Source organism: Tachypleus tridentatus, chromosome 12 (assembly GCF_004210375.1).
Source record: "Tachypleus tridentatus isolate NWPU-2018 chromosome 12, ASM421037v1, whole genome shotgun sequence".
Lineage (NCBI taxonomy): Eukaryota > Metazoa > Arthropoda > Merostomata > Xiphosura > Limulidae > Tachypleus > Tachypleus tridentatus.
The window spans coordinates 48,789,470-48,802,823 of record NC_134836.1 but is presented as its reverse complement, the minus strand read 5'-3'; the positions used below and the strand labels follow the sequence as shown (position 1 = coordinate 48,802,823).

At 32.1% G+C, this 13,354-nt stretch overlaps 1 protein-coding gene across 2 annotated transcripts; it reads right to left on the bottom strand.

Moving 5' to 3' along the window:
- Nucleotides 1–486: 486 nt before the first annotated feature.
- Nucleotides 487–9,124, bottom strand: LOC143233233 (uncharacterized). 2 transcript variants are annotated; one of them, XM_076469224.1, is made up of 8 exons: nt 9,002–9,124; nt 8,634–8,791; nt 7,464–7,622; nt 6,456–6,640; nt 5,379–5,522; nt 4,427–4,588; nt 3,174–3,400; nt 487–1,866 (listed from the first exon to the last, which is right to left on the bottom strand). In XM_076469224.1, the coding sequence occupies exons 2-8, from the start codon at nt 8,695–8,697 to the stop codon at nt 1,785–1,787; spliced, it is 1,023 nt and encodes a 340-aa protein (XP_076325339.1). In that variant the 5' UTR covers nt 8,698–8,791; nt 9,002–9,124; the 3' UTR covers nt 487–1,784. The 2 variants fall into 2 exon arrangements, with proteins under 2 accessions (XP_076325339.1, XP_076325340.1); XM_076469225.1 differs by having other exon boundaries at nt 8,981–9,058.
- Nucleotides 9,125–13,354: the final 4,230 nt, after the last annotated feature.

Here is a 13,354-nt window from a genome sequence, read left to right as displayed (position 1 = left end):
TTCTGGACTTTATGTTCACCAGCATGGTTCACTTTACAGTGGCCACATTTCTCAGTGAGAATAAACTAAATTTGTATTCTGAAGTTTATTTTCTGTGTGTCATACAATTTCTGATGTTAATAAAATTAGCACAATATGAAATGTTATATGATCCTTCAGTTTCCTTCTTTGCAAATGAATGGAACTTAACACAAATTAACCACAAGTTTCATAATTAGATAAATTCATGACTTATATCAAAAGTTTACCAGTTGTGTGACCAACAAAAATTGTATTTTGAAATGAAAATGAAATTATTCTTATTGTACATATACTCAGACACCAAATATTTTGATCAATTATATTGATATTAGTATTGTACTAATTTAAATAAAAAATATTTGTCATTACCAAACAATAAGAATCACAATTTTAAAATTTAACACCAAAACAAAAAAATTTATATTTATCAGGATATTATAAAGTCTAATAACACTTATAGCCTGCTTATTTTTGACAAACTTTATTATGATTTACCACAGTACAAAGCTTTGGAGATAATATGAAAATTACATTGTTCTATTTCCTGATATATCACATTGTTATAAGGAAGAATATAAACACCTACAAGGTTTAAAATACAATTTTCAATGACATTTTAAAAACCCATATACAAGTTCTAAAATGCATTACCCATTAGTTTAGTATATACGCAAGATGTAGAAAATTGTTCATTCTCATAACTTGCAATTACTTACATTTAAGATTATTTTAAAATGACAGTAGAAATACTGTGTATCAAATGTTTGTTAAACACACCACAGTTCAATACAACAGTTTTGTACAGTATAGGTAAATGTTCAACATACACACTTCAACACAACAAATTTGCATAACAAATAAAACTGTTTAATAACATACTCTTAAGTCAACACAGAAGTAAAATTCTGTATTAAAAAAAACATTTAAGAGAAAAAACACCACAATTCCTCACAATAGTATGTATTGTACATTAAATGAAATTTATAAACACACTAAGAGTTCAATATAACAAGCCTATGCTTCCTTACCGTTTCTGTTTAAAAGAGAAACATCTGCTTGTTTATAAGTTCTGCTCTGACAATTTGGAGCTAAAATAATTGGTATTACTTCAATATTAGGCAAGCTTTCAATTAATTAATATTATTACTAAAATATTTTGCATTTTTTAGTTTTAGTTTGTGTAATGTCTAAATATTCTGGCAGTACACCAACAAATAATTCATTAGAAAATAGATAAATGCCTATCATAATTTATCTTATTGATTTCACAACTAAAATACCTAATGTCATTGCTTGACTAAGTAATTGATTATATGATGAAAATTGTTAATGTGCAGAAGGCACTAAATTAAACTACTGATAATTCATTCATTTTTATCCTTACACCACTAATCATATAAACAAACGAAATAAAGATAAAATCAATTGTGCCTGTATCAAACAACCTGAATTTGATTTAAAAGCAAAAGTTGTTTAAAAACTATTATTGTACCTAAGATGGGATTTTTTAAAAAGTTAATCAGATTGAAAATGTTTCATATGTAAAGTTCAAACTTCATAATAGTAGGCACTTATAAATGAAATTAAAAACACACACAGAAATGAGGCAGGAATTTTTCTGTCAGATGTTTATCGATAAACCTTAACTACACTTCCAGAACCATACACTGGATCATTTTTATCAAAGTTAAAACTTTATAAAAACTCATTAATTGAAGCCATGATGCAGACTTGTCTTAGAACAAAATATGAAAATTTTGGGATCATTTAAATTTCTCAAGCAGACTCTGAGAATACTTTAAACATGGTGAGATGGTGTCACTGTCCTGAATCATTTCTTGCAATCTATAAAAACACAAAAATATTCATTTATAATGATTCACTAATTCATTTAACAAAGTTGAACTATATTACAAAACCTGACCAGATGAACTTAAACTTATTTAACACATAAAATCGAGTTTCATATATGAAACTATGCATAATAAATATCTTAATACCATAAAAGTGTAAATTTATCTCTAATATATTCAAATATAGCATTAATTGGAATTCCGAAAAGTGTTCCATTATTATTGTGGGAAGTTCATCTTTCTTACAAGACATATTTTCTAATTTCTATTTAATACCATAAACCGTACATTTAAAATGTGCAAAAATACAGTGCAGATGAACTCTCAAAGATTCAGCATTGTGCATATCCAATCAAACCAGAGCAGGTCCTTGTGCTGCTTTGAAATTGCAACAACATTGCTCCTGCACTTTAGTCTATGAGAAACAACGAACTGTATGAATTAAACAAAGAATTTTAAATGTTTTAGCGTTATGCCTGTCTTTAGTTTCTTCTCAACACGTGTGTATGTGTAAATTATTTGCCGTATCATTTTTTTGTCAGTTTAAGGCTAAGTTATAGTTGTATTCATTTCTACTTGATTTCAACCTTAAGTTGTTTTTAAGTTCAAGCTTGTAAATCTTTGTTGATTCAAGTGGGGATGAAGGTACGTAAAAGTCTTGGATGTGATTTCCACTGCCTCGTCATCGTTATAACAAAGCTATCTTCCACTGCCACTAATGACTAAAGAGAAGATAGCTGGTTGGAAACTCCACTAACAAACCTGATGTTTCCATCTACTCTATACCTACCGAATGATTAATAAATTATCAAATACTACTATAAACCCAGCTCTAAGATTATTACAATAATTTTAATATATAAACTTAACTGGTGTTCCACACAGCTAACCAACACTTAAGTTCACTATTAAGTTGCTTTAACTTACTATAATAACTAACATGAAGTTGTTTGTTTTGTAAGTTCAAGATTAAAAATCCAATATATACATTTACTTATGTTTGTAAACTTAATTCATTTACAACTTGGATTATTTATGAACTACAGCAAGACCAATTTTAAAATATTTGGAGAAACTTCAATTACCTCATTAATAATGAATATATCATCGCCTAATTTTAAATGTCACAAGAATTGTGGCATCTCATTTAGTTTTTGTTTCATTACATATCATCTAAAATGTGTTCATATTTGCTAGAGCATTCTAAAGAATAAAATTACTTTCTCTAAAAGGTTTTTTTTTTTTTTTAAAGATCAAACCTGAAAATTTATTCTTAACTCAAGAAATATCTTTAAATACCTTTCAATGATGTCTTCCACTTCTTCCATATCCATTGCCATCTTTTTTACAGATGTCATACACTGTGTTGATAAAGTTTTGAAACACTGAGCCTTGATACAGTTGTGAGTAGACTCATCCCAGTCTGGTAAGTGTTTAACATAGTTCCAAGCCAACATGACATAATCCACTGCAGAACCCCACTGTTGGCTCTCTATTAATTGTCGTCCTTGCTGCACACATGCTTTCTAAAAATAAAAGATTTTATCTCTACCACACTAAAAAAACAAATTTCTACATGTGTTTGTTTTACCATATCTCAAAGCTACAAAAACAGGCCTGAAAAGCTATCTGTTGACAACCAAGAACCATCAATGGCATGAGACCCAATATTGCAACACAAAATTACCCATCTCCAAATACTACTTTTTAATGGGCTCAAAACTTGAAATGTATACATTGATTTTGGACATAACCAATTTATATAAATAGGCTTGATTTCAGATTACACTTATTAGTTGCATACACAACAGTTAGCAAATAATTAACCTCATGGATTCAAATTTTAACATCTCAGTTGGTAATCTGAATACAGATTAAAAGATTCATTTAGTTTTGTAAATATAACATTCTACACACTGAGCAGAATAGATGTGTGATGCATAAGGCTACACAATGAACTATCGGTGCTTTGTAGGTGGTAGGTATCTAAGCCCAGTTTTTAGCATTACAAGACCTGTGATTTAACTTTGGCAACTAAAGGACAAGGTGTGTGAATGTTGAAAAAGCACAAAACAAATGTAACAAGTTCTAAAAACTGTTACAATAATTAAAATCTATACATTCTAACAGCACCTGAACAAATTTTAATTTTTGTATACAAATGTTCAAACATGTGAAAATTACAACAAATATTTAACTACATCATGACAAAATTTCTCATCTTGTGAAGATACTAGCAGTTCATATTTTTCATGCATTGAATTTAATTACAATAAAATACTGTATAATTGTCAACAAAAGTTTGAAAAATCAGTATACTAAGGAATACATAATTTTGTAAAATAATTGATAAAATTTTTTGTCCGTCTCCCTCTACTGTAATTTATTTTATACATATAATGGTATTTTTCTAATTAAATTGTCAATACATTAGAATTTACTTGTATTCTGGAAATGAAACAACAAAGATGCTAACTAATATGAATAATAAATTCCAAAGAATCACAATGAATTGTTATTCCAAACTGTTACCGTATTTCACTTGTACCAACCTTAAATGCTTCTAGGTGAATGCGAACTCTGCGATAACAAAAAGCATCTCGACTAGAGCCCCACCTTGTATTTGGGAAAGACTTGTATATGTTTCGCTGAAGGTTATTTAGATTATTTTCTAGGGGTTGAAGGTCTGGGCTAGGCAAACGTTCACCAACAACCTAATATTTCAGGAAGTAAAACATTCATAAATGTGAAATAAAAAAAACTTTAAAAAACTGTGTGAAGGAAAATAATACTACATACAGTATTCTTTCAGTTTCTCATACTGCAAAAATATTTCAACAAACATTAAATCATAAGTTGACTAATATTTTAATTTTTATCATTATTGACTAGCAGTCAATAACATTAAGTATTTTACAGGAGACTTGAATAAAATTTATATTGCAATAAAATACAAGATTTATAGAATATAAGAAAATTTTAATCTTTGACAAATGAGGCCTAGATGTCTACTTATAGGCCTAACATCAGTTAAGCCTTTTAGTATGGCCTTATCTGATAGAGAAATTAACACTGTACATTGTTTACATTTTTTACTTTAGTTCAGTTAGGGATAACCTTTACTGTAATTAATAATAAGTTAACTTGTAATGGTATTCTGTGACCTAATGTTACTTTTAAAAACATCAATAACCTTTCAATGTTATTCTACAAGATGTCTACTGACATTTACATCAGAATTTTCTTTACATACACTGAAGTGTACACGTCTGCCCTGAAAATCTATAGGGCAGACAAAGTCTAAATTATAACAAATACTAATGAAAACGTGATTGCCTAAAACCTTTTTTTCAAATAAAGATTTAAACCACACAAGCAAATACAATAAGAGACTCCTACTGACATATCTCACCCATATTATGAACCTACATCAACATCTGTAATCATACATTGTTAAAAGTGTATTATGAAACCTGTCAAATAACTGGTCACTTTACACTTTACCTTCTTCAGGTCAGGAATAGTAGCCATTAGTCCCTGAAGTAGTTCAATCAACTGGTTATGACTTAAAGATTTTAGTGCCACATCAACATTGACCCCTGGAGGGGTTTTTCGTTGAATTTTTGTTTTTTTGGACTGGGTCACGGTCTGAAAAATTAAATGTTATTGTCATATTAAACACCTACTTTCAGAGTTAAACAAAATGACCTTTGCACACCAGGTATATACAGAATAAAATTTTATTGTAACCAAGGTTTCACCTTTGTGGATTCTTCAGGGTTAATATACATAAGGTGTATGTACTGCACATTTTAAACTGTTATAATAACCTTTGCACGTCAGTGAATGGAAGAGCCTACATCACATATGTAGAAACAGACAGCACACACAATTCATAATAAACGGAATGAGTAACATACTGTTGTTTACAAAACCAATTAACTTTGTCAGTCTTGTAAGTGCATATAAAACTTATGTTTTTCAATTATTGTTGTTCTGCAAGACAAGAGAAGAATGGTACAAAATAATAAGGACTAAACTAACACCTTAAAACTTTATAGTTTTACTTTTAACATTTTAGGTAGATGCACTTCAAGCAGAAGAGACCATGTTAAAATAGAACGAGTCTAATAAATTTATTTTTTTTTATCCAACTTGTATACATTTATGGTGTTTTTACATATGCAAGAATATAATGTTTTTTTAAATCTCCTCACAGGGGAGTAACATAAAGTTAAATAAAGTATATTAATTTTAAACAATATATGCACCATTTTATATATAAAGAGTATCAGTCATTTCCCAAATGAACTAATACTGAGGTAGTTTATACCCATTCATACCTGAAGGTTCATATATCCTAGTTTCAGAAGTGTGCTTCTCTAAATACATCTTTCTATACAAAATTAAAAAAGCTCCAGAGACAATATAAGATCCAACACTGGTGCTAAAAAACATTTACAATTGGATAATCCCAGAGGTCACATTAATGATGAAGATTTTGGTTGGAGATGCCAGTTCATCCAAATCAGTAACTTAATTATGGTACACTTCCTAGATTTTTTGAAACATGATACTTACTCTTCTGTTTCTTGAAAAACCAATTGCATCACTCTCTGGAGTATCCTGAGATAGATTCAACCGTTTCCGTGGAGACGTGCGGGTTGCCAAAGTCTTAGTGGAAGAGGGGCTTGACTTCTGTGGAGTCCTTGATTTATTAGGAGATTTGGATGGAGTTTTGGGGGGCGTTTCTCCACGCATTTCAGCTTAAAGAAAAAATATTAAGCAACTGAAATGATTATACTTTATTATTTATTAATTTTTACTATTTGTTGTCTGTAAATTTCATTTAAATCATACCTTAGCTCTAACAAATCAATAGGTGTTACTTAAATGCCCAAACAAAATTAGAAACTTCAGGTGTGTTACAATTAACCTTTAAACAGAGGGAATGTTGTAGGTAGCACCAACAATTGATGATGGCTGCTGTTTAAAGGTTAAAAAACAAAGTGCTCAAAATTGAGATTAACATTTTTATATTTATTATTTCTATAATTGCAGTTTTAATGAATCTTCAGTGAAATTCTTTTATTAACAGAAAAATGTAAATGTTTTACAGCCAAGTGTGTAAAGTCAATGATATTACTACTTGAAGTATTTAAACAAGAAATCTTATATCAAACAAGAACACAATGCTATTATTAAACCAACCAACTCAATGTCCACACATTACAAACACTAGTATACCTCAGATTTATAAGGTGTTTGATAATATTTTTGATAATTTTGCAAAGTGTTTTCAATCATTATTAAATATGAAGGAAATGAGAAAACAACTTTAACTATACAAAAATTGCAGCTCAGGTAAAAACAACTTTTGTTCCATTCATTTTCTACAAATAAAAATTAGAATACCACTTGTACAGATTACAAAGTTTGTAGAATATAGGAACTCTAGGTACATATTATTGAATTGAACTTGAGAACACCTTACTAGTGACACCTAACTTTAAAGACATGTAAACTGTACATCCATATAAAACTTTGACATCAAAGACGTAATTAAAATATTCTCTAGACAGAACCTACATCTCAGTCGAGGGGTTCCTTTAGGGGAACTGAAATAATCCAAAAAGGAGCCTTGTGTCACCTGTCTTCGACCCCGTTGACGTATTACTTCTTCTTCTGGGGAAGTTGGTGTTGGTAACCAGTTAAAGTTAATGTTGTGTTCGTTGTTGGGTGATCGTACTGTTTTCAGAAAAGAACGCTTTTTGAGTTCTAGAAAAATACATCTGTTAACAGTTCTACATTTAGAACAGGGGTGTAGCAACTAGTTATGGAGCTGGTGAGGCTTGAGCCTCCCAGATTTTAAAACCTTTTTAAACAAAAATTTTAAAAATTATTTAATAATTAATTTTGAATTCAAATTAAAAGATTAATGACAAATTTTAGACTTACCAAGTTTATATTTAGTTATCTGAACTATAAAAGGCAGATAGCTAAAGCATTTAAAATTTAGCTTCTGTTATTAGTTTAAAAGTTATACTCTTGTTGAGGAACAGAGAATAAAATATGAAGCAAGATAATGTTATTCTAATAAAAAATATTCATTTAGAGAAACATCTACTAGTAACAGATTGAAGGTAATTAAAATACTGTTTAACCTCACAGGAATAATTGTTACATGAAACCTAATGTCATCTAAGTTTTTGATAAATGTAACATTTAAGTTTATTTTACATACTTTAATTCACTATTACTTCTGTTAATGAAGCTTCGGAACTCAAAATAATCTTTAAGCATGATCAAAATGTCTTAGACTACTTAAACTACAAAAAAAAACTCATTAAGAAAATATACATGAAAATGGCCTTTTATAAAGCTTTTTTAAATTAAATTTTCAAAACAAAATTAAAAGAAAAAATATACAGTGGAGATTTTCGATGCTTTAACCGTTAATACAGTTGTATTCAATCATCATTACAAACAAATTAACATTCTAGATATTAAAAATTAACTCGGTATCTCACACTACTGGGTTTATAACTTTAATACTTATGGTAATGCCGCATATTCTTGTATTATTTGTTTAAGAAAAAACTACGTCCTTAATAATATATCACAACCTCCACATGTGTTTGTAGCCAATTTTAAATAATCGATGTTATTCTAGCCAACATAAAAACGTGATCAGTGAAATATATTACTTATTAAATGATGTTTACCACGATTTAATTAACTAACAAAAAGATACCCGACCCTCAGAACTTTCTTGAGAACCACTTCGAGTTATTTCTCGTAATGCTTGTCTCCTTGCAGCCATAACCGTCTACAAACTAGGGCCTTGACTTTGGTTACTTCAGTATGCCTTAATTAAACGTGCAACTTTCAGCAGGTCCTAGAAGGTTACTGCTGTCCTGTGCATAAGAAATTGTAAAAAATTAATTTGGAATAAATACACATATTATTAATAAAACAGTGCAAAATTTAACCTAAATCAGTACAATTGTTTTGAGAAAGACATAATGGAAAAGAAAGTAAATGTTTCATGATTGCAATTTCTCTAATATTTAGGGCACCACGTTAACCTACTCGTGGACAATAACCTTTTCTACAAAAACCCTTACTTCCATACACCATAACCTAATCAGTCAAGGAACCTGGTCCGCGCGCTAAGAAGCTTGCGGAAATTCGCGGGTCTAGGCTATAAAACAGTTTGATTGGCGCTTGTGGTGAATTATCAGATTTTACTAAGCTCAACAGATGGCGCAAAATATATAGAAAAATTACGAATACGTCTGTCTCATCTTTTTTTTTTTTTATATAGTAGATATTTAATCATATATGTACATATAAAATATACATAAATAAAGCGCTTAGCACTTCATTCAAATCAGGTGATTCAAAATCATTTAGTTATTACTAATAATACACATAACAACGTACAAGAAATACATTAAACACTACGTATAAAAACGTTAAGATGGACGAAAATACACTAAAATATTATTTTAGTAGACGACCAACGATGAATGAAAAACATAAAATATAGATGTTTATTCACATGAAAAACGTGAATGATATATATGAATAAAAACAAGCAAACCCATAAACAATACAAATAAAACGTTCTAACAATATTTTACCTGCTGGTGGGTCAATGGACCTGCGATATTAAAATGTATGGCTTGATTCTCCACGGTGGAAAAAGTGTAGAAAGCTTATTATGTGGCTTTGTGCTAAAACAAACAAATACAATATACTCCCAGTATTTTTCTTCATTTTTATACGTGGACCTTAGCTGTGACTTTGAACCATTATTAACTTGAAGACGTAACTGTTTTAAAGCTGTGGACGTTTGTTATAATTTTTATTAGCTTAAATAATTCGTACAAAATGTTTAGCTTCGATTTTTAAGCGAAAAATAAAATACTCAACTATTATAAGTAAACTTAAATTACTTATAAATTCAAATTATTTATAAAAGACCGCCCAAATTAACTTTTATATATATATGTGTGTGTGTGTGTGTGTGCAATATTGGCGCAGATAGCCTAGCTGCTTCGTGCCATAAAACACTAAATCAACCAAGTGTGTGCAATAAATACACAGGAGTGTTAACACAGAGAAACATTTATATTCAGTCGCTTAACGTAAATGGGTTCAACAGCAAAATAAGTAAAACTAATCAATTGTTTGTTTTGAATTTCGCGCAAAGCTACTCGAGGGCTATCTGCGCTAGCCGTCCCTAATTTAGCAGTGAAAGACTAGAGGGAAGGCAGCTAGTCATCACCACCCACCGCCAACTCTTGGGCTACTCTTTTACCACGAATATTGGGATTGACCGTAACATTATAACGCCCCCACGGCTGAAAGGGCGAGCATGTTTGGTGCGACGGGGTTTGAACCCGCAACCCTCGGATAACGAGTCGAACGCCTTAATACGCTTGGCCATGCCGGGCCCCAAAACTAATCAGAACTGACACATTGCGCACTATTCGATAATTAAACTTATCAAACCAGCTTTAATTATTTCACGCTACAACAACTTGAAATAATATATCTTAATAAGACATATTCACGTAAAATTTGGGGTTTTTTGGCGGGTGTTCTGCATGAAGTTAGTAATCTCTGAAAGATAGATCTTTCAAAGTCGCTACCTTGTACAAATCCTCAAATTTTAAGAAATGTTTGACACCATAATAATTGTTTTGTAAAGCTTATAACTACTTAGTACAATTTTAAACTGGCATGGCCAGGTGGGTTAAGGCGTGCGACTCGTGATCTGAGGGTCACTGCTTTGCATCACCGTCGCACCAAACATGCTCGCCTTTTCAGCTGTGGGGCGTTCCAATGTGACGGTCAGTCCAACTATTCGTTGGTAAAAGAGTAGCCCATGGGTTGGCAGCGGGCGGTGATAACTATCTGCCTTCCTTCTAGTCTTACACTGCTAAATTATGGACGGCTAGCGCAGACAGACCTCGAGTAGTTTTGTGCGAAAGTAAAAGCAAACAGTTTTAAAATTATGCCCTCCTGAAGTTAAGTCAAACTCATGTTGAAGAACGATACGGTGACATGTACAATTTAGTATATGGTTTGGGTCTTTCGTTCCTAAGCCTGGCATGACCAGGTGGTTAAGGCACTCGACTTGCAATCCGAGAGTCGTGGGTTCGAATCCCTGTCACACCAAACATACTCGCCCTTTCAGCTGTGGGGGCGTTATAATGTGACGGTCAGTCCAACTATTCTTTGGTTAAAGAGTAGCCCAAGAGTTGGCAGCGGGTGGTGATGACTATCTGCCTTCCCTCTAGTCTTTCACTGCTAAATTAGGGACGGCTAACGCAGAAAGCCCTCATGTAGCTTTGCGTGAAATTCAAAAACAAACAATCTTTTGTTCCTTAATTATGCACATCAGAAATTATTGCTGACATCAATAATCTAAGTATTGTGATACACTACACAAGGAACTGATCTGATATTATGACTTGCATAGACGTACTTGTTGCTACAACGGCAGTCAGTTAGCAAGATTATATAAACAAGTCAGAATAAGTAAAAACCGAGTACATTTTACAGTTTCATGAACAAAGAATAGTGTTTTATTTGGACATTTCTGTTTGTTTTTTGCTCTCCTTGTTTATTTATTTTGTGCATAATATTTTAAAAACCTACTGTACTGCATAGATGTAACATTTTTTGTTGAAAACCAGTATACTTGCATATCAAAGGTAAGTTGTCAAGGTACAGTCAGTCTGGTTCTATGAGAGAAGTATTTGTTTATTGTGAATGTATATATTCTGAATACGCTTATTTTACATTCCATTCTCTGCTTCTGTAACATTTGTAAACCATAATAACAGAAGGAGACTTTCTAAAACTATAGAGAATTTACGGTGAAAAAGATGAAATAAGAATGTGACAATAACTGGATGAAATATTCTCTCGGACAAAGAACTTTTTTCAGCCATGATGAGAGTTAGGTCTGTAATGTTAATTCATCTTTGGAGTCAGGAGGTTCATGGATGGCTTAATGATGACAAGCTAGATGTGAGAGAAGAAAAACTGTGTCATGAACCGCCAGGGGCGTAGATTTTTTACACCCGATGGGGGGGATGATTTTTGCAACCACTTATGTGGACTGTTCAATTTGCAAATTGGTAATCTCTGATTACGTGAACCTGAAAGCTGTAAACATGCAGTCACAGAGTAATCTTGTTGCCATGATACTTGCATGTATACTTAGACCTACTGACTGATACTTAACAAACTATCGCTTAGATCGAAAAACTTAGAAGTACGCCTATATTAAAGATGTACATTTTGGCTACTGAAAAAGCCTACATCTAGGCCTAATTATGTAATTCGATTGGTAAGAACACAAGAATCACAAGAACAAACACACAATTTGTAGGCCTGTGATGCAATAAAACAATTCAACAGACCAAACTGTAGGGGGAATGATTGTATGCACCATACCCCCCACCTAAAATGAAGGAGGGGATGTATATCCCCCTCCCCTCAGAATCTACGCCCCTGCTTGAACGTATCACTCACTAACCTCAGTTATCTTTTTCTGAACTTCGTTCACGCATGAAGGTTTGTCTGGGCTAGCTATTCCTAATTCTAAAGTCTTAGAGTACAGGGAATGCAACCAATCAATACCACTCACTAACAGCTCTTGAGTTTCTCTTGTCAGAGCAAATATCGGAATTTTATTTTCGCTCATAACTCGTGACCCAAGAAAATGTGGAACACACTTTGTTGTTATTTTATGAAATTCGCCCGAATTATGGTGAATATAAGTACAACCTTTTATAGAAATATCATTGATTGCTTTCCTAAATACAATCACGTTATTACAGAGAGGCTGCAATTATTTAGCACAATCATTCAGTGCCAACCAGACTGAGACAAAGAACAGTGGATTGCGCATGTGCACATTGGGGAGGAGGTGTCAATGGTGAACATTCATGTTTTATCGTCTACTTTAGATACAGTATAGTGTCTTGCAACTATCTAGTGTAGGGATAGAGCTGATGTATGAAACACTGTATTTGTTTGGAATACAGACTGCATTTGCGTTTACAGTTACATGTTTGAGTACAGTAGTTGTGCTAGCCCTAGTGATATTAACATTTACTTGTTCTGGCATGACCAGGTGGTTAAGGCGCTTGACTTGTAAGCTGAAGGTTTCAGGTTTGAATCTCCATCACACCAAACATGTTCGCCTTTTCAGCCGTGAGTGCGTTATAATGTGTCGCTCAATCCCACTATTCGTTGATTCGATGATGACTAGCTACATTCCCTCTAGTCTTACACTGCTAAATTAGGGACGGCTAGTACAGATAGCCCTCGTGAAGCTTTGCGCGAAATTCAAAAACAATCTAACCATCGTCTGGCCACTAATTATAAACTAAGTCCCACGATGCCTGACTATGACCTGACCATTTAAGCGACACACATTTAAGTTACGTTCATAT

Bases quoted from the DNA above. Each gene is read 5' to 3' on its own strand.
- LOC143233233 (XM_076469224.1), bottom strand. From the start codon at position 8,697: ATGGCTGCAAGGAGACAAGCATTACGAGAAATAACTCGAAGTGGTTCT. The intron at 6,641-7,463 runs GTAGGTTCTGTC...TTTTTCTTTAAG, and splicing joins AGGAACCCCTCGACTGAGAT to CTGAAATGCGTGGAGAAACG. The intron at 3,401-4,426 runs GTTGGTACAAGT...TTTTATTTTTAG, and splicing joins TTCACCTAGAAGCATTTAAG to AAAGCATGTGTGCAGCAAGG.